Raw genomic sequence first — 25949 nt, 5'->3', positions numbered from 1 at the left:
AAAAAATGACATCTTGCACTTAACCACTTGGTGAGCTTCATGAACATGTTGTATTTGGACATGAATTGCCCATTAAGCTCACCACAGAATGTCAAGTCTAGTAATTAACATCACAAGTGCCCTTCTAAGGACATGATAATTGTTATTGACAGATGCACAATCTCTCCGGCCCAGAAAATGAACAATACAAGCGTGGAGTCTCATTCCTTCAGGCTGTGAATTGTTGTTGGAGATTTGCAAAATGTCATTTAAATTCCAAAATATTTTTACTTTTCCTTTCTGTCATTTTGTCTTTCTCTCTCTCTTTATTTCTCTTGCTGAACATGATTTGACTCTAATTCACCCTTGTTCTCAGTCCTTATTCAGTTTATTTCTCAACCCTTTATCCTCATTGGTTGTAGTATCTAACCTGTTATTAGGTCCTGGCTGGCTTGTTACCCTCATGACTCTGTTATCAGCTGCAGCTTTCTGGGCAAAAAAGAAGCGTTAAATGCAAATGTGCATGAACAGATCTAACTCACAGAATGAGACAAGATGCTTAAAATCCCAAGGGCGATGGGCGGGGGTGGGTTTGGGACATAGAAACAGTCCTGGTCCCTATTTCCCATCCCCAAAGCGAACATTCTACCAAATCTGTTTATTGTTTTGTCTTTTTTGCAAATTATCCACCATGTAGCAACACTTCTGCGGTCGTTATGTTTACACAGTTTGACCAGAGTAAACTCTGAATGGCTAATATTTACACTATGGCTTGTGCTGTGTGCTGAAATAGTTATGGGCTATAACGTAACAATTTGTGAAAGCTACAGTTACCAAAAGGATTTTTATTAAGGAAAGAAGTTATTCGGTGTAGCTTTTATTTTGTGTCTGGGAATCTGGAATATATGTTTAATTACATCACATTGATGCAAATGCACTCCAGTTCCTCATTATAAGTATGGATTTGCTATATTGTGATGCTGAGGCCCATGAGAATTTAATTCCAACTTTATTCTCCATATTTCTTTGTAGGCTGCATTCAGATTTTCATCTCAGTTCTGCTTTGGGAATGGAATTGAGTCAAAAATTGCCGACCTTACTATTTTTGTCTCAGGGAGCAAAAAGGACAAATTGATCTAAAAGCTGTGCAACTTTGCTGACTTTCTGAGTGAAGTCAGACATAAGATTTATGCGTGGATGTGATGACAACATATGGTGTGTGCATCAGGCTTTTGTGATAGATTATTTCCACCAATTGGCTCACTTTCAAGGCGTTGGTACCGGTGTGGATTCCCTTTTAATTCATGTCTTTTCTCTGCACTCCAAAAGCTGCCAAACCTGCACTAACCACATTCAGACTGCATATGGAGGTCTGTCTGAATGCAGTTCCAGCGTTGTGTGTCAATAAACCTTTCAGTTCCTTGCTGGCAGTTGTGAACATGAGTTTAGCTGCCCACCCAGAAAGACAGAAGAAAGAGCTTGAAAACTGGTAACTATTTTTGGAACAGTCGGGTCATTTTACCTGATATCTGTTCAATATGTTGATAATTGCTCTGAAACTGTGGACATTCCCCCAATAGAGCCAGAACACATATCCCATGTATTTTCTGTGTCTCTTGGCCAATGTAGGCAGGGAGATGGAACATAGATGCTTCAGTCTTCACTTGCCAGGGACTGGGGTGGGGGGGAGGGGAGGTGGGGGGGTGGGGCTTGGTTGGGGAGTGGTTTGGCACATCTGAGTCTAAGGGAAGTTGGAAAAGTTAAAAAGGCAGAAATATTTATTGAAAGCAGTTTCCTTCACACAGGAAACAGCCAGGAAATGGCAGCAAAACGAAGGCTCCACCAATAGCCAATCATAAGCGTTAAAGGGAAATTTATTTCACATGGACGCCATTTCTTATTTCCCACAAATTGAGATTAAAATTTCTGTTTTATAAAATTCAGATGAATGAACACTTGTACCTAAGAACATTTTCCAACTAAAAATGCCAAAATCTACACTGTCTCTCATTCAATGTCATTAAACATGCCAGTTTTCCTGTGTAAAATGGATATCCTTGTTTTGTTTAGTCAGTTCTTCCAACCTGTCCAAAAATGAATGTATTCCTATTTTAAAACATTTGGTGAACTTTAATTTTATTTTGTGGTGGCAGGAGGTTTATATACGCATGACTTTATGATTGAAGGGTTTTAAATAGTTGGCACACAGTATTTTCTCGGTACAGTTACACCCCACCCTGTTTGGACGATTCAAATTGCTGTTTTTAGGAGTGTGCATGATATCTGTTTCATGCGCATCATCTAAATGGTAATTCTAAACTGTTAGTCAATTAACCCTGACTGGCCTCCCACACAATTCTTCTCTCCTAGGTCATCCAAAACTCTGATGCCCATGTCCTTACTCGCAACAAGTCCTCTTCACCCATCACCCCTGTGTTCGCTGACCTATATTGGCTCCCGGCCCAGCAATGCCTCAATTTTAAAATTTTCGTCCTTGTTTCAAATCCTTCCATGGCCTCGTTGCTCCTTGTCTCTATTCTCCTCGAGCCCCACAACCTCTGGAAATAGCTGTGCTCATCTAATTCTGACCTCGAGTAACCCCACTTTATTGCTCCACCGTCAGCAGTCATGTCTTCAGCTGCCTCAGCCCCAAGCCCTAGAGTTCCCTCCCTCCACCTTCTCTGACTCCCCACCTCACTTCCTTCCTTTGAGCCTTTTCTCAAAACCTACCTTTTTGATCGAGCTTTTGATCATCTGCCCTAATATCACCTTAAGTGGCTCATAGTCTAATTTTGCTTCATAACGACCCCCTGAGGTGCCTTGGAAGATTTTATTATGTTACAGGCACTATATAAATATAAGCTGACTTTGCAGATGCAAGGTGCAGGGTAGATGAAGCAATAGCTCTGCAGACAGGCTGCCCTGAGCATTAAGAAATGGAACATCTCCAGGTCTGTAGCTGGACAATTTACCATGGCTTCACGGATTTATTCATTTTCTTCCGTGCTCCTAAAGGATTGCTTTGCGTTTTTAGATTCAAAGAATTGAACATTGTGCGTTCTTGATAGCTACTCACATCTACCATGTTAGCTTTTAACATGGTGTTGCCATTTCTGAGTTAATGATATCACACAGCAATAGTTCATGATCTTGTGTTCATGAAGTTACAAAAATTTTTTTTTTTTTTATTCGTTTACAGGATGTGGGTGTCGCTGGCTAGGCCAGCATTTATTGCCCATCCCTAATTGCCCTTGAGAAGGTGGTGGTGAGCTGCCTTCTCGAACCGCTGCAGTCCATGTGGTGTAGGTACACCCACAGTGCTGTTAGGGAGGGAGTTCCAGGATTTTGATCCAGTGACAGTGAAGGAACAGCGATATATTTCCAAGTCAGGATGGTGAGTGACTTGGAGGGAACTTCCAGGTGGCGGTGTTCCCTTGTGCCTGCTGCCCTTGCCCTTCCAGATGGTAGAGGACATGGGTTTGGAAGGTGCTGTCAAAGGAGCCTTGGTGAGTTCTTGCAGTACATCTTGTAGATGATACACACTGCTGCTACTGTGCGTCGGTGATGGAGGGAGTGAATGTTTGTGGATGGGGTGCCAATCAAGCAGGTTGCTTTGCCCTGGATGGCATAGAACATCTTGAGTGTTGTGGGAGCTGCACTCATCCACCAAGTGGAGAGTATTCCAGCACACTCCTGACCTGTGCCTTGTAGATGGTGGACACATTTTGGGGAGCCAAGAGTTGAGTTATTCACCGCAGGATTCCTAGCCTCTGACCTGCTCTTGTAGCCACAGTATTTATATGGCTAGTCCAGTTCAGTTTCTGATCAGTGGTGAACCCCAGATTACCCCCCCATCCCTACCAAATATTTGCAAAAACATGTAAAAAAACATATTTCATTTTCAGCTGGCAACCATCATCATCGTTTGGGTTTGGCAGGTGGTTTTACAGGAGGAATCTACAAGACAGTTGTGAGAATGGCCTTGTTATTTAGTGCAGAAATTTGGGCAACATCAAGAAGAGAGGAACAATGAGATGCAGATGCTGAGACAGGTGTGTGGGGTAACGAGAAAGGACAAAATTGAGGTACCAGTACATCAGGGGGTCAGTGACGTTTGTGGGAGTATCGAAGAAAGGAGCTGAGAAGAGATTGGACTGGTATGGTCATCTGTCGCGGAGAGAGAGAGAAAAATGTGGGGAGATGAGTGATGAGATGGGACTGCCAAGAAGGAGGAGAAGAGGACGGCCTAAGACCAGATGGGAAGATGTGGTGATGAGAGACTTAAATACAACAGATTGGAAGAGGAATGAGTGACATAACAGGGGGAGATGGAGAAGGGTTGTGGTGACCCCAGGTAAAATGGGAGAAGCTGAAAGGAGAATGGCAACAGAAACAGAAGAAGGAAGAAACTTTACTTAAAGCAATTTGAGAAAGGAAAGCACAAGAAAAGGAAAAGAATTTTACATTTTAGTAGGCCCCAGCCCAAATACAGCCAAAAAGGAAGTTGCTGAGCTGTTTTTAAATAATGATTCTAATTTAGAACCTGGATCACTTCATCAATACCCATTCTATTTCACTGAGCTACCCACTCCATGCAAAATGTAGTAAAGACTAATGATTCTCTTCTGCAAACCTCTAAATGCATTATACAAAAGGCAAATACTGTGGACGCTGGAAATCTGAAATAAAAACAGGAAAATGCTGGAAATATCCACCAGAGAGAGAAATGGAAAAACCCTTTGTCATTTCATCTACCCTGCCCTCCACCCTATTATAGCCCTTTCCTTTTGTTCTTCTTTCCACCCTCCCCCCCCCAACCCCACTCTTCACTCACCCAAAAGCCTACTGCATTTTCGACTGTTCCCAGTTCTGATGAAAGGCCACAGCCCTGAAACATTAACTCTGTTTCTCTCTCTCTCCAGATGCTGCCTGACCCACTGAATATTTCCAGCATTTTCTGTTTTTATCACTATAACTGCATCACATTGGTTTGTTTAGTTATGCCTAAATCTTGAGCAATTTGTGAAACCAAACTTCACAAGGCTACACCGGCACTCAGTCAGCAGTGTGTACTTTACTTACCATTTCTTCATGGTAAGTACGCAAGAAATAGGAAGAGGAGAAATCCTGCTTTGAATAAGCACATGACTGATCTTTTACTTCAAGTCCCCTTTCCTGCACTATCCCCATATCTGTCTTCTACTTTGGCTAATTTAGAAATTCGGAGCATGTAGGTTATTTGTGTAGTGTAAAGGGTTAATGATAAATATATAATTAGACAGTCCACATCATCAGTGATGTTAGATAACATGACGACACAGCATGCTGAGAGATAGTTCTATGTGAAGCCTCGTGCAAAGCCCTGTAGTTAGAATTATCAATAGTCTTGCCTCCAACGGTCTCTATCACTCCTAATCAAGGACAACCTAAGCTAAGGCCCACAATGATGGTAACAGAATTTGGGAAATAATTGTTACACAAAAATACAATGGATGCTGGGGATAGACAAGTACAACTTAGTAGTGTCTAAAGTTGCACAAAATAGAGTGAAGAAATTATTACCTTTTTAATTTTATTTTGGGACTGGCTGACATGCAAATTAACATTTCTTGGGCATGTGTTTGAAGCTGACCCAGAATGACAGGATTAAAGTTTTCTTTTCTGATGCCTATAATCACGCCGTGTGAAGTGATCTTGGATAATCTCCATTTAGCTAAGCTCAGCTCTTAGCTTTGCTCTTTCCCACAAGTGAAGACACTTTCAATGTCTACTCCATGAAAACCTTTCATCATTTTAAATACCTCTAATCACTCCTCACCCTTCTCTTTTCCAGGGAAAAATTGACCCAATCTGTTCATCCTCTCCTGTAAATTGTTTCTGCACCTTCTCCGGTGCCTCTGTATCCTTTTTATATAACTTGGTGATTGGTACAGGACAGACTACTCCAGGTTCTGTAGGAGAGTCATATTGGACTCAACGTTAACTGGTTCTCTCTCCACAGATGCTGCTAGATTTGCTGTGTTTTTCCAGCACCTTCTGTTTTTATTTGAGTCCTCCAGCTGTGGTCTAACCATGGTTCAGTACAAGTTTAAAATAACTTCTCTTTTTTTCAATTCTATCCCTCTAGAAATAAACCCTAGTGTTTGGTTTGCCTTTGTTATGGCCCTGACCTGCATCACAACCTTCAGCGATTTGTGTATTTGCACTCCCTGATCCCGTTGCTCCTCTACCTCATTTAGATTCTTATTTTTCAAGTTATATGTGGCTTCCTTATTTCACTTACCAAAGCATCATACTGTACCTGGCACAGGAGTATTCAGTGCTGGCACTGATCCTGAAAATGGAAAAGCATTCCACTATTCAGCATTCACATCCCTTCCTGTGAGTACAAAAATTTGCCAGAAAGGGGAGTAATATTCTTTCCCCTTAAGTAGGTAAGTATGAAAAGGCCATCGGAAGCACCAACATTATAGAGCAAGCAGCTGCATTAATTCTTTCTGATGTGGCGTTAAATCGAGACCCCCGTCTACCCTCTCAGATGAACGTAAAAGATCCCAAGACACTATTTTGAAGAAAAGGAGGGGAGCAATGCATGATGTCCTAGCCAATGTTTATCCCTCAATTAACATCACAAAAAACACATCTGGTGTGTGTTAACTCTTCAAATTTCCCATCTCAATGCTCTTTCAACTATTTCTATCCATCTCTATTTGCAGGAATGTACTGACTTATTCCAACTTTGTAATGTCTCCTTCACTGAATTCACATTTTTTTTATTGCTGTAAAGAGAAACATGTTGCCGAAGTCTTGCACCCATCAGGACAAACACAAGAACACCAAATTTCAAACCATCACAGCAATTTATACTACAGGGAGAAAGTGTGCTGATTGGTCAGCAGGTCAAGTCTAATTGGCTGAAATGTTGCCATGGAGAAAGCAACGGGGAACTACAGGCTTCCCAAGCTCCCAGATAATTCAAAAAAGGCGCAAGGCTTGAACATATTCGTTTTGTACCCGGGTGCTTGGGGAACTCCATGACAATGCCTCAGCCAATCAAAGTCAACTTGCCAACTAACCAGCACACTTTTCAATAGTAGTATAAACTGTTGTGATTGTTTGAAACTTGGCATTCTTGTGTTTGTCCTGATGAATGCAAGATGAAAAGCTAATGCAACATGTCTCACTTTCTGCGGTATTCTAGTTCTGTACTACCAAGTCATGTTGTTTTTTTTTCCATTTGACTTTAAGGGACACCCCGGACCTCCTGGAGAGCTTGGCCCCCTGGGACCAGTTGGACCACCTGTAAGTGCCCAACAGTTTTCTGGATTATATTAACTCTCACGTTAATAGGAAACCTGGTCAGTAAGCTTCAGTGTACAAAGACACAAATTAACCATTTTCCCTCACACCGTCCTTCACTGCTTCTGTTTATTCTTTCAACAATGTTAAAGCAAAAGCTTCTCAGAAAGACTACTGGCTACCAAAGTGTAGGGATGTGAGATATAATCCTGTATCCAGCCCTGCATTCACAATGGGCCCCCTGTTTGCCAAGATTTTGTGGATCTGCGAACATGTTTAATAATGTTCCTGTGAACAACCTTGGAGCATTTTTACTACCTCCTTCTTGTGTTCTCTGCCCAAAGCCACGTCTGACCCACAGTGCCACAACCTCCACTGTGGGTTAGGGCACGTAGGCAGGTCCGGAATCCACCCCAGCCGGAATGGGGATTGAATGGCATCAATCTGATTCACATCGGCTGTCCAGTCAACTGAGCCAAGCAGCCCCTCAAAGAGTCTGGGTTGCTGTGGTAGAAGCTTCCATTTTTTTTTCTATCATATGGCTGACCAGGAATCTCTCCCACTTTTACACCCTGCCATTAGTGTATGTTGGAAGGATTTACTGCTTGATATTCAACCTATTTGACCACCTTCCTTGGCCATCAAGCCCAGGAGTGGGACTTGTACCCAGAGCTACTGGCTCATTGGCAGAGATGCTACCCACTGTGCCACAAGACTTTTTTGCTACCTTAAAGGCACTTTCTTCCCCCATGCACAGAAGGGACGCGCATGTGTGCTTGCTTGTGTGTGTGTCCCTTACCTTCAAATTTACCCTGATAAAGGTGTGTAACATTCATAGAATTATAGACATTTACAGCATAACAGGAGGCCATTGGGCTAGCCAACAAGCAGCCTTCCAGCCTAATCTCACTTCCCTGCTCTTGGTCCATATCCTTATAGATTACCGCACTTCAAATTTTTCAATGGGATGAGGGTTTCTGCCTCTGCCACCCTTTCAGGCAGTAAATTCCAGACCCCACCACCCTCTGGATGAAAAAACTTCCCCTCAAATCCCCTGTAAACCACCTACCTCTTACTCTAAATTGATGTCCCCTGGTTATAAACCTGTCAGCCAAGAGGAATAGGGCCTTCCTATCTACTGTATCTGGACCCCTCGTAATTATTAACACTTCAGTTAGGCCTCACGTGGAACCTTTGTATTTCCTGTGAAAGTGCTTTTTTGACATTCATTGCTCAGGCTGCCTAACATCTAGATTGTACTGTGCGACAATATCAAATTTCTTTAATGTGGGGGCCACCCACTGGTGTTAAACTGACCATTAAGACCATTTCCACAATTGTGTTACATATCTAATGGTTGCAAAGATCGCCTGCAGTAATAAACTAGTTCTGAACAGTCTGCCTAGCAGCCCACTATGCAATGTTAACTTTAAATGTATTTCAGTCTGTGTGTGTGGACACAGGCCAAGTGTAGGATAATTCTTCTGAAAGCCGTGGGTTGCATCAGGGTTGAAGAAGTTAAATATTTTTCATGCTTTGAATGCATGTAAATGAGTATAGAGACGTGTAGTCATATATGTTTATTTATATATGTGTTTGTGTATGTGTGCGCGGATGTGTGTTATACACATACACTTGCAAGTACCATGCAACATGCTCTTGAACAGACCTCCTACTGGCTGATCAAGGCTCCCGAAGTATCATGGTGTATAAATATCTCCAGAGACTCTTCATGCTGGTTCTTCAGAGACTGAAACTCATTTATGAATGTAACCAATACAACTTTTCCTCAGGCATTAGAACCCAGCGCCAATACCACTGTCCTACTGGACAAAGGGTCTTTATTTTCATTGAACTCTGTCCTTTAGTTGCTCGAAGAGCGTTTTTTAATGGAATAACATTGTGCACCTACTGTTAAAGAAAATATTTCCTCTCCATCTTAAGGTAAAGGAATGTGAAATATCACAGGATAACACCCCCCCCAATCACTACACCATGGGGACTCTTTGATGTGGAGCACATCTCCAGGATGGAATAAACACTCAGCTCCCAAGATGGATTTTTTTGTTCCCTTCCGAATCAGATATTTAAACTCTGTGGGCAATTTATGTATAGAGCCTTTAATAATGGCAAACTATTTTACTTTGTTCGAAAATGACTTTTAGTTCACACATCATTGGTATGCTAATAAACCAGAATCCTGGTTCCCTTCATTGGAGAACGTACAGTATCATCTTTGTATATGCACACACGTTAATGAATCATATGTACAGGAATTATGGTGCTCACTAGTCTCCTGAATGCAACTAACATGATGGTTTGCCTAAACAAAATAATATTTTGTGTTCTAATACAATGTTCTGGCTTTTCTCATATGATATATTATTTTAACTTTCCATACTTTCCCTGTTTGCCAAATGAATGCAAAAATGTGATTTTTTTTTAAAACTAAATTGAACTGAAATGCTCTGCTTTCTCAACACTTTGCTTCTTTGCCTCTGTGCATTTTTCAGTTGTTTTGTTCTCCCAAGCCTTTGTGCTTCTCTTTTCTTGAATGTTTTTTCCTCATTTTGCCATTTCCGCAGTTCTTCATTCCCTCCGTTTCTCTGATTTATATCTCCAGTTGTTTATCTTTGCTTCTCCAACTTCCTCATTTCTCTTATCTCCCTTTTCTGTTCCTTTAACTTATTCCTGCTCTGAAATAAACAAACAGTACATGCTACAACAATATGCTTGCCGAGATTGGAGACAAATTATGCAAGGACTTAGAGAATCTTAGCAGCAGTTGGTGGGGGTGGGGGGGCTGTGGGGAGCGGTAAGAGAACGAGTGAGCTTGAATTTATGTAAAACCTTTCACATCCTCTGGATATCCCAAACTGTTTTGCTGTTGTTTTGTAGGCAGATATGGCAGCAAATGTACATACCGCCAGATCCCACTAACAACAAGATAAATAAATACCTCAGGTATTTTCAGTGGTGTTCAGCTAAATAACGTCTTAAAATATTGACACTTCACTTTTGGATGTGGTTTTGGATGCAGCCGATATAAATTGGATGAAGATGGTTGGAGATTTGACTGGCCTGGGAGTGTTTAATGATGATACTAGTTACCAAAAGTAGAATAGTGTTTTTGTTCTCTAGCACTAACTTCCTTCAGCTTTGTTGGCATAATAATCAATTTAAGACAAGTATTTATGCAGCAGTAAGTCTAAACTGCACAGATACCGTTCCCTGTTATCTTTGTTTATTTTCTGCCTTTCAGCTTGTTGTTTCTCAAGCTCTGACCTCTTTACCTATCCTCCTGCTATGTTTTCTCTATTCCCCACTCTCTCTATTAATCTCCCCTCTAACTCTTCTGGAATGAATAAACTCTTCAATAATCTTCCACTCCATGTTTGTCCTTGCACTGTTGTTTCTTCACTTGGAGTTAACTATGGTAACACTCTGGCCTCTGAATTGCAAGGTTCAAGTCCCATTCCTGGATTTGAGTACAAGAACATGGACTGATACTCCAGTGCAGTATTGAGCCGAGGTGCTGTCATTTGGATGAGATGTTAAAGCGTGGGTCCCATCTGCCTGCTTAGGTAGCGAAATTCCTATTGCACTATTTGAAGAAGAGCAGGAGAGTTTTCCCCGGTGTCCTGGCCAATATTTATCCCTCAACCAACATTTAAAAGAACAGATTATTTGGTCTTTATCACACTGCTGTTTGTGGGAGCTTGCTGTGCGCAAATTGGTTGCCGTGCTTCCTACATTACAACAATGACTACACTTAGAAACGACTTCATTGGCTGTAAAGTGCTTTGGGATAATCTGAGATCATAAAAGATTTTACAGAAATGCAAGTTTTTCCTTTTCTTGAGCTAATCATGTCCAGGTGCTAGTAGTAATCACACTGACTTGCTTATCTATCTATCTTAGGGTGCCAAAGGAATTCGAGGATCTCCTGGGATGCGAGGAATCAAGGGCCGCAGGGTAAGCAAACACTTTCAAATACAAGTGAGAACAAATCACATCGAGAACTTCTTATTGAGTAGAGTATTTCAGCATAGAATGAGTTGAGTGCTCCTATTTGTATTATGAATTCTGTGTTATTAATGTACCAAATTAATATTGAAGAACATTGCTGTGCAGCATATTTCAAGGTAAGACAATTGATTTCTGTGTTTTAAAAAAATAGCTGAAATTGGCCTTTTAGAAGTGTTTCGGAGCTGCAATATCAGCCTACTGGTGCTGAAACTTTGCTGCCAAGTTGTTTTATACTTGCATTTGCCGGGAACGTTAAGTCCCCTTGCTGTATCTGACCAAAAATTACTTCATTAGTAAGAAAAGGTGGCCCTATATTGGGGGGTGGTCCACCCAGCAGCTTCCATATTGTGTGTGTGCCCACTATGAATATGTAAAACATGTCGCCTAAACTTGACCCCAGTTGTCCCAGTTAGGGTCAAGACCAGAGGTCAGTGGCACCCACTGTGCCCCATTTGTGCCAGTCCAGGGGCTCCAAGGATCTTCAAGCCCACTGTAACTCAGCACAAAATGCAATCAATAACGAATTGCAGGAACTTCCCCTTGTGTAGTGTTTAAAAATTATTGTGTGTGATTTGTGTAGATTAAAAATACAGAATTAATGACGACGTAGCGATATGAAAGGATGTGGGTGCGAGCAAGAAAGTAGGATTAGAGCATGCGGCTAATGTGGAGAAAGACCCCAGTTCGGACTTCCTGAGCCAAGTGTGTTGTGATGTTCAATGGTTTCATTCTCATGAATAATGTTGCATTCCAGGTGATTTTTGTGGGTCAAACAGAGGGTCATTCACTTTGTCTACTGTACACCATGTCCAAACTGTATCGGATTGAGACCAGAGTATGGTCGACACTTTATGAATCCAGTATTCATTCAAAATGGCGGCGGAGACAATGTACTATTTGGGCTGGATTTTGACACAGTCAGAGAGGCTCCATGGACATTTAAAAATGGTGGCCAGGACCCAATTCCGGGATGCCCAACCCCATCCCTGGAGTTTCCAATTTTCGCCAGGGCCTTTTAAGGGTGTGGGCTGGTTCAAGACGTGAGCCCGCATTCTGCGTTCATGTCCTCATCCTCTGCGATTTTCATGGAGTCAGGTCAACTTTTCAAGAATCGTGATCACTGCACCTCAGAGTTGTCATAAACCATAGTCTGCATGAGGGATCCTTTTGAAAGACATGTTCAAAAGGTCTTTCTCATTCCCTCCATGCCGAGGGATGCCCCCAAACACCCTCTATGGCCCCCATGCCCCCATGCCAATGGATGCCCCACTCACCCAAATGGCCCCTCATGCCTCCCATGCCAAGGCATGTCCCTCATTCACCCTCTATTGGCATTCATGCCTCCATGCCAAGCTATGGCACATCCATACCCTTTCATGCCCTACATAGAACCAATGAACGCCATAGTAACAGTGGGGTATGTGAAAAAAGTGTTCTTTAAAAATCATACATTCATTGATAACTTTCTACTGCTTAAAAAGGAAACTCCTTTTTCCTACAAGCCAATAAAAGTGTCATTCATTCAGACTCTTTAGAGTATCAATGGCAGAAACTGCAAGCACTTAATACCTCTTTCTCTTCTGTAAATAAACATTGCGCAATTGCCAACATAGATCAGAGAGCCAGAGCTGTCAATCAAGCAACGTTTTCCCGAAGCCCAGGTGTTTCAACAGACTAATAGATTCCTGGGCTCTCAGCCTAGCCTCGTTATGCTGAGAGCCCAGGCATCCATTAGGGAGCTAAAATACCTGAGCCCCAAGGAAAGCATTGCTTAATGAAGGGACTGAAGACATTTCATATGGAGTGGGTGATTGGGCATGGAAATGCCATAGCTGTGTATGAGAGGCCATGGGGAAATGTGAGTGGACATGCTTTGGCATGGGGTCATGAAGGGCCATGGGTGAGGTGGGTGGGGGAGCATAAGATGGTGTGGATGGGACATGGCGAGTATGTGGGGAGTGAGGGGTGAGGGCTAAGCGGCTTTACTTTCTTCATTATAATTGGGATGAAGTGTCACAGCACTATGGTGGGCCTTTTAAACAGCCTGCCTTGGCAGACGGCAGCCCCCATGGCTGCCTACGAACTCTTTCCCAGGTCGACTGGCCCGACTGCGGCCCATTCCCTCACCCCCTGACGATGAAAATCCTGAAGTGGGCGGCTGAGGCTGGAAATTTCCTGCTATCCGCCTCGAGGGCAAAAATCCGGTCCTCAGTGTGACAAGTGCTTTTAATTTGCATTCATGTTAGGAATTTTTTTATCTACTATTTTTGGGAAAAACTTTACTCATTGGCATAGTACCAGGGTAAACGTTGGTATCCCCTCAAGGTAATAAACATGCAGCTGTATTTTTAATAAATTACAATTGGAAGCTACTGTGTGTATTGGTCAAAACACCAATGTTAATACTTTGATAATTGTGACTTTAACACATGATCGCCATTGGCAATGGCTATGTGAACCAGATTCTATAGTAATTCACAGAATGACAGAATTGCTGTGGCACAGAAGTAGGTCATTCAGCCCACATGTCTGCACGGCTCTCTGAACAAGCAATTTATTTAGTGCCGTTCTCCCACCTTCTCCCCATAATCCTGCATATTCTTCTTTTTCATATAACAGTCTAATTCCCTTTTGAATGCCTTGACTGAACCTGACTCCACCACACTCTCAGGCAGTGCATTCCAGACCTTAGTCACTCATTGCATGAAAAAGTTTTTTCTCATATCACTTCTGCTTTTTGCCAGTTGCTTTAATTCTGTGCCCTCTTGTTCTCGATCCTTTCATGAGCAGGAACAGTTTCTCCCTATCCACCTTGTCCAGACCCTCATGATGAATACCTCTATCAAATCTCCTCTTAACCTTCTTTTCTCCAAGGAAAAGAGTCCCAATTTCTTCAATCTATCTTTATAACTAAAGTTCCTCATCCCTGAACCATTTTCATGAATCTTCTCTGCACTCTCTCTCCAAATCCTTCACATCTTTCCTAAAGTGTAGCACCCAGAACTGGATGCAATACTCCAGCTGAGGCCAAACTAGTGTCTTATACTCGTGTCTGAATTGTAATATAAAAATCCTTGCCTTCGGTAAACATTGCATTCAGTGGCTGCCTGTCTCCATTCTGGCCGGTCTAACATCCAGTCTGTGCAACAAGTGTACCTCAGTGTATCTTGGACTTCAGCAGACTCAACCTTAGCTACAATAGACACAATCGTCATTCTATCAGGAAATTGTAGTCAGTGGTCTGTACCTCAACTGGCCTGCCACTCCACAGTTCACTGGTATAGTACAGCTATTTGATCAAACTCTCCCGCATTTTAAAGAAGCTCTTTCTTCCCTTACATATTTTTCTAAGCTTTCAGCATTCACAAATGTCAGGACTGTGGTCTCTCAGTCCCAGCCTTTGGAAAGTACAGTCTGTTCTCCATAAACCTCGGGGTCTTGAGCAGAATAGTCCATAAAATCTTTAACCTATAAAGCGGAATTATGACCAATGAGGGTGGTGCATTTAAATATTTAAAGGAATATAATTCTTCTTCAAGGGCAATTAAGGATGGGTAATAAAAATGCTGGCCAAGCCAGCGATGCCCATGTCCCATCAAAGCATTTTGAAAAAATTAAGCTTCTGAAGCATAGGGCCTGATTTGCAAATAAATTACTTCTGTTCTCCCCGGATGTTGCTTGTGATGAACGAGACTTACAGTCTTCCCAAAGCAGGGACATTATAACATAACAAGCAATGAATTAAACCAAACTGTCTGTGAGTTCCACATGGTAAACCAAAATCACAACATGTTGCACAATAAAAAAATAAATAGGAAAATTATGGTGATGACATTCCCAATAGAAATCAATTACACCAAAGTGTCCATCTAGTGATTTGTGTGGGTGGAAAGGAAGTTTTTCCAATGACTTCATTTCTGTTTGGAACATCCCTGAAGTTATCTTTTTTTATTATTGCAAAGCACTTACAATAATCAAAATCTTTTCATAGTTCTTTTGTTGAAACAGCTTAATGAATTAAAGAACGAAACAAATTCACAACACTGCCACCTTGTAAATGGAAACAGATTTATAAAAGTGATTGAGGGAATCGTTGTATTCCTGTGTGCCTCCCACACTTTCTGTCTCCCTCTGTCTGTTAATGTTTGTCTTCCAGTCATAGGATAAGCAGTGAACAAATGATTATAGTCCATTATCTGAATTTTTATTTCCTTTCCCTGCTCCACACTCAATTCATTAGTTAATTAATTAAATCAGGTTAATTCTTCTGTTAAAGGAATCCGGAAGAGTACTGAAAACCACCAGCTCTTTAAAGTACTGATAACGTTCCTCTAAATTCTGAGAACTTTCAGCAGTTTATGTATTTAATCTTTCGCTAATATTTGATGTTTTGTACAATGTGTATTCTCACACCCCACAGACTCGTTTTAAAGCCTTACTGGTTTATTTTCTCTCTCCCTATCCTTACACAACACTGCACATTTATCAGCATTCTTATCCATGAACTATCTATATGACTTTCTCTTTCACTCTTTCCTCCTGTCTGCCCTTCTCCTTAACTTTCTTTCTCCTTGTATGTCTCAGTATAGCTCCGATACCTGTGATCTTTACTTTGTGTTTAACTCCTATAAAGCCCAGCCTCTGCAGCCGAGGTCTACCACAAAGTGAGTCTAAGGTCTCAGCACACTGGTACTGGGTGGATTCAAGCCAGGTGTGGGTTGTCTGAGGTCTCAAACCGTTCAGGGAACGAGGGAGACATGGAAGCTTTCGGGAAAAGAAAGATGAGGCTCGTAAGCAGCAGAGTTTGGGGTCAGGACACAACAGCAGCATCTTGGCCCTGGATGAACCAGTGAGGTACAAGCCTAGCAGAACCTAGGTCCACCAGGAAAAATGGACTGGGAGGAAGAGAGCTGAGTAACATATATTCATCCTGAAACACAGCAGAGTTATGCCAGGAGGTAATGGCAGAGTGAAGGCGCAGGACAGTCCTGAGTTATTGGCAAACAGGAGCCGAAGGGAAAGGAAACCATATTTTCCTCAGTTGCACACATTTCCTAGAAGGTGTAAGAAGGCTGGGAATTTCCCATTTCCAGTCTTCTCGTGTTTATTAACTCTTTTCCTGCATTATGACAGTGATTATACTTTAGAAATGCTTCATTGGCTGTTAAGCTCTTCGAAACACCCTGAGATCGGATTAGTAGCTATATAAATGCAAGTCTTTCTTTTTTTCTCTTTCATAGGGGAGAATTTTCCTCCTGTTGCCCGGGGGGGAGGTGGGGGGGCATGGACCTGATTGATGCCCTTGATCGGGTCCGCGCCGCCATTTTACGAATTGGCCCGCCCAGCGTGACATGCGCCTGGGACCGCTGAGCGCTCCCTGTGTGGGCAGAGGTGGGGGAGTTCCCTGAGTTGGGAGTGTGGATACACGCAGATTGGTTTAATTTCGCAAAATTTTAATAAAGAAATGAAAAAGTTTTAAGACATGTCTCCTCATGTGACAGTGTCAATGAACGTTAATGAAAAAATTTATTTAATTTATATCTCCCCGTGGATGAGGTTCCATGAAAAATGCGAAGGCCGCCTGGGCCCTTCACCTGCCCCCCAACCTTAAGGTTGGACTGGCAGCTCAATTTATTAGTTTAATTGATATCTAAATGGCCTCAATAGGTCATTGACAGTTCGGCGGGCGTGCAGCCGACTCGGGTGCGCCCCCGCCAAACTGGAAATCTAAATGACGCGCAGTAACATCGGGACCTCTGCCCAACCTCACCGCGCGTTATTTTAGGCCTCAGCGAACAGGCCCCAGCCCCGCTCGCCGAGCCGAAGATTCAGGCCATAATGATTGTCAATGACACATACATTTCCTGTCTCATCTCTTTTAACTCTGGGGATTTATTAACTTTAAGGCCATATAGCACTGGCCTACATTTAACTCCAGGCCCACAGTAATGTGGTTGACTCTTAACCGCCCTCGTAAATGGTCTAGCAAGTCACTCGGTTCAAGGGAAATTAGAGATGGGCAATAAATGCTGGCCTTGCCAGCAACGCCCACATCCCATGAAAGAATAAAAGAAAAAGCCTGTCTAAGTAAAATCCCTTGGTACTACGTTCTGTTCACTTATGACTTCCTTTATGAATACTTTTGAGGGAGCAATCGTTCAGAATGTTTATTATTTTATACTCATCTTCAGTTTCAAACCTTTTTGCATCTTTCACTGTTCTCAGCCTCTTCTCAGACAGCCCTATTGCAGTGCAATCCTGAAAGAATTTGTTATATTTAAGTTTAGCCTCGACGGGCGTGGTTCATTCCCCATGCCACTTTGTCCCTCTAACACCTTTTCTTTTATCGTCTTCCACTCACACTCCCTGGGATTTATGTGTTGGAATCCCTTGGTATCTGTTCACTTACAACTTTTGGCAGCTCCCCTTGGGGAAGGTACTCCCGTTCGCAACACTACACAAGAATTAGGTGCAGTAGTCGGCCATTCAGCTCCTCAAGCCTGCTCCGCCATGCGATAAGATCATGGCTAAAATGAATCTGACCTCCATTCCGCTTTCCTCCCTGTGTAATGGTCATCATTACTGACCCAAGCTTTTTATACCCCAGGATTATTTAATTAATTGAATTCTGATTCCCCAGCTGCCAAGGTGGGATTTGAATTTGTGTCTTTGAATCAGTCATCCGGAACTCCGGATTACTAGTCCAGTGACTTAACTGTCCTGTTGCTTTTGGCCGTTAATGCAAACAATATAGGCAATGGATTTTTTTTTTGTGAAAATCCACAAGAATGCTCGTTTTGACTTGTTTCTGTACAAAATCATTCTGTTTGAATACAAGTGGGGGCTCACTGTTCACACAACCGTGCTCATGAAATCACACTTTGATATGGAAGAGAAAATTTTAATATTAGCTTGGAGAAAGGGAACAGGTTAAGCGTGAACGTGCTTATTCCTAAAAGCAGAAGATTCAGAAATTTTCGCATGTAGGGGAGATGAGTATCAACGGTGGGAGCAGTAAAATGATGCACCTTAATCCTTTCAGCACTTTAAAAGTGTGATAAGCACTTACAAAGAGGGTTTTTGAAATAGCCGAGCCCTCCACAGATTTATTGCATGTTAAATATGAAGGATTTAGTGTGGACCTCTTGTTAAAGCAACAGCAACAAATAAAATACAGGCTGTTTGCCATTACACAGTGATTTAGAACTGAAATACTTGATCCGTGTAGCCCTACCTAAAGCTGCATGGCCCCACTGTTCCTATATTTTATTGCCTCATGTTTTTAGCTTTGAATTCAATAGGAATTAGCACATGAATGCTTAACCTGTTCACATGACATTATTTCCGCTTTTGTTTCAATGCAGAGATTAATCTGCTTATTTTTATTGGGTCAACAGTTCTGTTAAAAGAACAGAGAAATGTCAAACGAATATGTTAAATGTTTACGGCACTAATATCACAAACAGTAACTTCTTGGCTATAATGTTTCAAATTAGAAGGACACACCCTATTTTACTCCTAGATTTGCTAACTACCCCTTATCCCAATCAATTGTAGGTAAAGTTAAACTGGGTATGTGGACTGGGAGTTGATTAAAGAAAATCAGAAAGCAATTTTCCTGGTGCCTGAACAAGTCAGTAGTGTACAAACTCACAGCCAATTCCACATAACCCCCAGAATCAAAGAGTTATTACTGCTCAAACGAAGGCCGTTTGGCCCGTTGGGTCCATACTGACTCTTTAGGAAGGGTCCCTGAGAGGACGCAGAGGAGTTATACCAGAATGGTTCTGGGAATGAGGGATTTTAGCAACAAGGCTGGGCTCGGGAGACTGGGGTTGTTCTCTCTGGCGCAAAGGAGGTTGAGGGGGGACCTGGTAGAGGTGCACAGGGTTATGACTGGCTTAGAGAAGGTAGACAAAGCAAAGCTAAAACAAAAATACCTGGAAAAACTCAGCAAGTCTGGTAGCATCTGCGGAGAGGAACACAGTTAACGTTTCGAATCTGAATGACCCTTCAAAAGAACTAAGTAAAGCTGTTCCCATTAGTTGATGGTAAAAGGACCAGGAGGGCACAGATTTAAGATTTTGAGTGAGAGATGCAGGAGCGGGGTAATGTGAGGAATAACTGTTTTACACAGTGAGTGGTAATGACCTGGAACTCTGCCCAGGAAGGTGGTGGAAGAGGAAACAGTGAATGATTTCAAAAGGAAATTGGATGGACACTTGAGGGAAACAAACTTGCACGGATATGGGGATAGAGCAGGGAATGGAAGTGACTGGATTGCTCAGCTACATATTAATTTGCATGCAATATCTTTGCAGACTGTTTGCTAGTTTGCATCCAAAAAGCTCAGGTATCAGTCTATTAAAATAAGCTGCGATCCTTCACATATTAGGAAAGAATTGTAGTGTTTTTTGTTGCAGGAAGTGAAATTGTTGCTTTGAATCTCCGTGGTCAGCTATGCCATTGTTGCACCATAAAGTTACACCATGCACCAGCAGAGGGAGTTACACACCGGTTTCCTGGGATAGGTTACACTGCAACTCCTGAAGCCATTGGCCAGACACCAAGGGCTGAATTTTCCCCCTCCCCCCATCGGGGGGGGCGGGGGGGGGGGGGGTGGCGGGGTTGTGCAGGGTTGGGCGGGAGCCAGCGTGAACCCGATTGGCACCCCCAATTAAGTGTGTGCTGCCATTTTACGCGGGCAGGCCAATTAAGGTCCACCCAGCGTGACGTTGGCCAGAAAGGGCTGAGCGCTCCCTGTGCGGACGGGCGGGGATTCCCTGAGTTGGGACCTGCACGCGAAAGAGCATGGAAATCTCCCTGAGGCATCTCCGTTAAAATTTTTAAAAGCTAAATTCGGAGAATAAAATATTATAAGACATGTCCCCTCATGTGACAGTGTCACGTGAGCTGGAACAGGTCAATGAAATTTTTGAAAAACTTTTAGAGAATTTTGAAACCCTTAATGAAGCCTCATCCCACCCGTGGATGGGGTTTCATGAAAAATGCGAAGGCCGCCTGGGCTCTTCGCCTGCCCGCCTACCTTAAGGTTGGACGGGCCGCTCAGTTAATTGTTTTAATTAGTTTTTAACAGGCCTTAATAGGCCTTTGACAGTTGGGCGAACTGAACATCTAATTGACGCGCGGTGACACCGGGATGCCCGCCCAATGTCACCACGCGTCATTTTACGCGTCGGTGAGTGGGCCCCACCCCTGCTCGCCGACCGGAAAATTCTTCCCCAAGGGCAGTTGCACACACGCACTCAGCTTGCACCGCATCCACCAGTGCGTGTGCTGTTCTAACCACTGCTGACGCCATTGGCGTGCACCCTCAGCCGGTGCCAGTGCCGTTTTGCGCCCCAGGTTCACACACCTCCTGTCCGCTGCTGGCCCTTCGCCGTCCCTGTCCCCAGTGTGGCGCTCCCGTCTCTGACAATTGAGCAATGGGCTCTATTTGGAATCCCATTTTGGGGATATTCAAGCTCTTTCCATACCGCATTATCCATGACATTCCCGACAACTGTGTGTTTCAAAACAATTTAGCCTATCAAAATAAAACGGCTCACCTTTCAAATAAAAATGCAAGTAAGCCTTCACTTCCAGTAATGTCTACAAGAGTAATCAATCAGTTTGTATATGAAAGAACAAGTTTTGGGAGGCGTAGGCACCAGTTTCAGTCACTGGCTTTGATGTCATAAGCAGTGCAAGTACATGTGCAGGAAGTGCACCCCCTGCAGTTGTGGCGTCACCAAGTTCAGCCTTAGTTAATTGAAGTATTTTTGGTGCAGCTCTAGTGTAATGTGCGAATAGGAACTATATAAGTTGCTGACAGCCCCAGGAAACCTCTGTGCAATAATGGTGTAACTCTTTAAAATCACTCTACTGACAACCAGCACTAGGAGAACTCTATCTCGCAGCTAGATAAGCAACTGATAAGTATTTTCACTGCCAATTTCCACCAAGTCATTTGATGACATCTGTCATCCATAGCATCAGTCCAGGTTGAAGGCAGTATGTCAACTTAGGTGCCCACTGAACACCATTGTAGGACAGCAGGCAGATGAAGCACAATAGGCTTGTCTGATAAAGGCCCATGAACCATCCTCCAAGAGCTATGAGGTTCACGCTCCTGGGTTTTCTTTTCAGTAAGGCAGGCACCAACATCAGTGGTGCTAGCAGTAGGAAGCTTGTGCTGTCACTGACAATCATCACTCAATACTGATCAACACCGCAGCAAGATCTTGAGAGGAGATTTGATAGAGATGTTCAAAAATCATGAGGAGTCCGGACAGAGTAAATAGGGAGAAACTGTTCCCATTGGCAGAGGGATCAAGAGCCAGAGGACACTGATTTGTGTTTGAGCCAAAGGCAACATGAGGAAAAGGCTTTTTACACAGATAGTGTGGTGGAGGCAGGTTCAATCAAGGCTTTCAAAAGAGAATTCGATTATGATCTGAAGAGAAAATATTTGCAAGGCTATGGGGAAAGGGTGGGTGAATGGGACTAGCTGAGCCGCTATTACAGAGAGCTGGCACAGCTATGATGGGCCTGAGTGGCCTCCTTTTTTTCTGTAGCCATTCCATGATTCCATAAGTCAAAACATTTCACGAGGGGAGGCAAGGGTTGCATGTCACCACGTTATCTCTTTACACCACCTTCCAAGGACACCTCAACACATTGCAACCTGTTAAAACAACTTTGCAACGTTAACCTGCCACACTACACTCTGGACCTACATCCCTCCTAACACACATAACTGCCTTGCACAACCCTAATCTTCTATCTGCAGTCTACCATCCTCACCCTCACCCCCACATCTCCCAATTCTGTCATTGCAGCCAAATCAGGTGATATAAACATCATGCAGAATCTGTCTTCCAGTAACCATTGTGGTGACCAATAAGGACATGACCTGGTTTGCAATATAGACAAGCTGAGTACCATGGGACTGAAACCCCTTCTAGCTTTGTTAATCCGTGATTGGTGGGGCTTTGAAATTGACTGCACAGAACTGCCTCAGGGAGCTGAAGATATAAAAAAATGAAAAATAAAGAATTATAAAATGGTTAAAAAAAGTCCCATCATGTGACTCTGTCACATGAGCAGGGACATGTTCTTAATGAAGTGTTAAAATTTTTATTTACTTAATTGCTGTTGGAAACCTCATCCCGCCCCTGGATGAGGTTTCCTTAAAAGTGCAAAGGCCAACCGTAAGGTTGGACGGGCAGCGAAAAGTAACATTTAAGTGGGACTTTAATGGCCTTAATAAACCTTTTAATTGTTGGTGGGCGCGCAGCCGACTCCCGCACACACCCGCCAACCAGAATACCGTGCAAGTACGCGATGACTTCGGGACATTCGCCCGTCGTCATCGCGGGTCATTTTACGCTCGTTCAGGTCGGGTGCGCGCCCGCCCAACGGGTGTAATACTCTGGCCCAGGCGTGGCTTCACCAATGCTCTGGATGGCAGTGCTGATGGCTCAGACAGGCAACTGAGAGCATCTTGCATGCAGGCTGGACAAGCACAACATTAAACTGATTAAAAACAAGGATAATTATCTGCAAATTGTACAAACTAAACGACATTTCTTTTGCAGGAGACCTTTAATTTATTTCACAATTTGGAATCATGCAGCTTTTTTTGAGGCACTGTCAAAGTTTCAGTAAATTTAAGGTAATGCTAATGGGGGAAGGGGCGTAAAATGTGAACTTAAATGCATAGGCTCCTTTGATACAACGCATTTAGGCTGAAGTTCAAGTCCATGAAAGATCAAACCCTCTGGAAAGCATCTTATCAGCCTGCTGTAAGAGCAGTAGCAACTTCATAGCGACATGAATGCTGCATAATTTTCCAGAGAATATTTTTTGAGAAATGAAATGTTTGCCAGATTTTGCTGTCATTTTTCTAATTTCATTTTCTAACATGTGGCAAGAGTTGTTTTCAGAACAATAACTTTTAGGAGCAGGAGAGCTGATGCAAACTTTGTAAGCACTGGCCCTGCTGAGAAAGATGGTTGAGATTTTACAAGTTAAACGAAGAGGTCTACGAAACTTTTAGGATGTTGCGATCCAATTCAATACCAGTATGACCGAGATTTCTTGACCAACCATGTGTAGTTGACAGTCATACCCAGTATCAGTGCCGTAACAGTTACCAACCATACAGATTTTCTCCTTTCTAGTTACATATAAGGTTTCCTTTGCAGTGTGTTCAATCTAGCTGAATGCCGATTGCTATATTTTGGCTCAGAGGTACTCTGGTCAGAACGCATTCTTGAGAAAGCAACTACATAAAAAGCACAGGAATTTTTAATGCAGGAGGTCATGTGTTGTTCTTGATGGCACTGAATTTCTGCCACTCTGATTTTACACAGTATGCTTTCTCCCCCAAAGCAATCCCATTTTCCTCCCTTTTCTAATGTTTTAATATTTATCCATCATGTTTTTGAAAACGTCCATTAATTAAGCATCAATCACCACTCGTGGCAAAGACTTTTACATTCCAATATTTTTTGCATTAAAAAAAAAATCTGCTGATAGATATACTGCTTGTCTTGAGGTCAATGACCTTGTCATTGATTCAGCTACCAGTTTGGGCCTGATTTTAACTCAATCAAAAACCCATCATTAGAGTTAAAATCAGACCCAAAATGGCTGGGGTTCAGGCTGCTGGGGCTAGGTGTGAGACCAGAGTCTCATTAATGTGGAGCGTGATGAGATGTGCCAGCTTCTGGATGTCCACCAGTGGCCTGAACCCAGAAGAAAGCATTTGAAACAAAAAGTGGCCACAGAACCTGGATCGGTCCCCATACACAGGGGACTGAAGGAGTAAATGATGGGACTCAGAGAGAAATCTTGGACAAACCCACTGCCCCAAGAGGCAGGCAGGGCATATTATGTCTCCATGGGACAGGCAAATGCCAGCAGCTCCTGCAGTTCCATGTTAATTAAGTGCCCTTTCACTGACCCTGGGCTTAATAGGGTAGACGGATAAGGGGCCATGATTTAGGACTGAGATGAGGAGAAAGTACTTCACTCAAAGGGTTGTGAATCTTTGGAATTCTCTATCACAGTGGATTGTGGGTGCTCCATCGCTGAGTATATTTAAGGCTGGGATAGATGGATTTTTGACCTCTCAGGGAATCAAGGGATACAGAGAATAGGAAGGAAAGTGGAGTTGAGGAGCAAGATCGGCCCTGATTGTATTGAATAGTGGGGTACACCCAGTGGGCTGTGCGGTCTACCCCTGCTCTTATTTCATGTGTTCTGGTAGAGGACTATGTAAAATAATCCCACCCCACATACTTTCATCTGTGACAACCCTCTGAGCATTCAGGTCACAGGAGCAGCAGCTGCAGGAAATACAAACCTGAAGAGCAGAACTTGGCGAAGATACTGGGGGGGAAAAATTGTGCAGATTAGAACACTGTCTGTGTTGTTAAAATGCAGCTGTGTTAGATAGTGTGTTGCATCGATTCGGGCAACAGACTTAGGGTTTAAGCAACATCACCTAAATGCTTTCATTGTGTCATTGCTTCACAGCACACTGAGACATTGGGCTGGATTTTCAATTGCTGGTGGGGGGTGGGGGGCAGGTACAAGTGTGGGCACAATTTGAAAATGGCATTTGTGGAGGGCAGCTGTATCCCACCATCTCGGTTTCAAATTTTCAAAGTGCTGGCTGAGAGGGAGGGAACAAGAAACCCACTCGCCAGCAATTATTCGGCCATTAAGATCCTTTAGGAGCTTGTTAAGGGAGGGGCATGTGCAGTCGGGAATGCGATTTTCAATCTTCGTTTCAATAAACACGAACAGTGTGGTGTGCATGAGTGTCCGGTTTGCTGCAGGGACATTTGACCCACTCACTGACTTGCTTGTTAAAAGCGGAAGCTTCATGGGCCAACTGGCGCCCGGTCCAGCGTTGTACCTTAAATTTAATTGAATGGCCGCATTCTGGAATTTTCCAGCTCCTGGCCTTCTGATGAACTGCCTGCTCTAATCAGCGAGGCGCTGGCAGCCCTCAACATGGCCGCAGTCAGCCTTTTCCACTGGTGCCAGACAGGCTGCTCCTGCCTCCGGGAGGTGCGTGGCAACGCTGCCAGGCTGCAGGGTCAGGACCCGGATTCCTTCCTCGTTCCCAACCCCGCTTTGATAATCTGGGCCCCATTCTGTCTATGTAATTCCAACAGGTGTACCACAGCAAGGTGTGCAGAAATGTGTACAAGGGCAACATAAATTGATTCCATTATTGTACACAAGAAAAACAGTAAGTTTCATATGGAATCATTCCAGTCACGTCCCATACGTATATAATCCCTGTGCCTGAATGAGTGAACGCAAGGCTCACCTGATGTCAGGTCTCTGCTCTCATTTATATTACGCCGGGAAATAGGAGCAGCAGTCCCTTAAGCCAGCCCCACCATTCAATACAATCGTGGCTGAGCTTCTGCCTCATCTCCACTTTCTCCCCTGCCCCTCTTATCCCTTGATCCTCTGAGAGATCAAAAACCTAGTCTATCCCAGCCTCGAACTTATTCAACGATGGAGTATCTACAACCCTTTAGGCTGGTGAATTCCAAAGATTCAGAACGCTTTGAGTGAAAAAAAATTCTCCCCACCTCAGTCCTAAACAACTGACC

General features: G+C 43.2%; 1 protein-coding gene across 2 annotated transcripts in view; it reads left to right on the top strand.

Annotated features, from left to right (window-relative positions):
* The window catches only part of col27a1b (collagen, type XXVII, alpha 1b), a 598999-nt gene that overhangs the window by 374817 nt on the left and 198233 nt on the right, over window positions 1-25949 (top strand). For both annotated transcript variants that reach the window (XM_041193458.1, XM_041193459.1), the window contains exons 27-28: window positions 7228-7281; window positions 11200-11253. In XM_041193458.1, coding sequence (XP_041049392.1) covers window positions 7228-7281; window positions 11200-11253 — 108 coding nt within the window. The remainder of the gene's footprint in view (window positions 1-7227; window positions 7282-11199; window positions 11254-25949) is intronic.

Source organism: Carcharodon carcharias, chromosome 8, assembly GCF_017639515.1.
Source record: "Carcharodon carcharias isolate sCarCar2 chromosome 8, sCarCar2.pri, whole genome shotgun sequence".
In the NCBI taxonomy this organism is placed as follows: domain Eukaryota; kingdom Metazoa; phylum Chordata; class Chondrichthyes; order Lamniformes; family Lamnidae; genus Carcharodon; species Carcharodon carcharias.
Note: the sequence above shows the minus strand (reverse complement) of the source record. Positions and strands in the feature narration are given on the sequence as shown.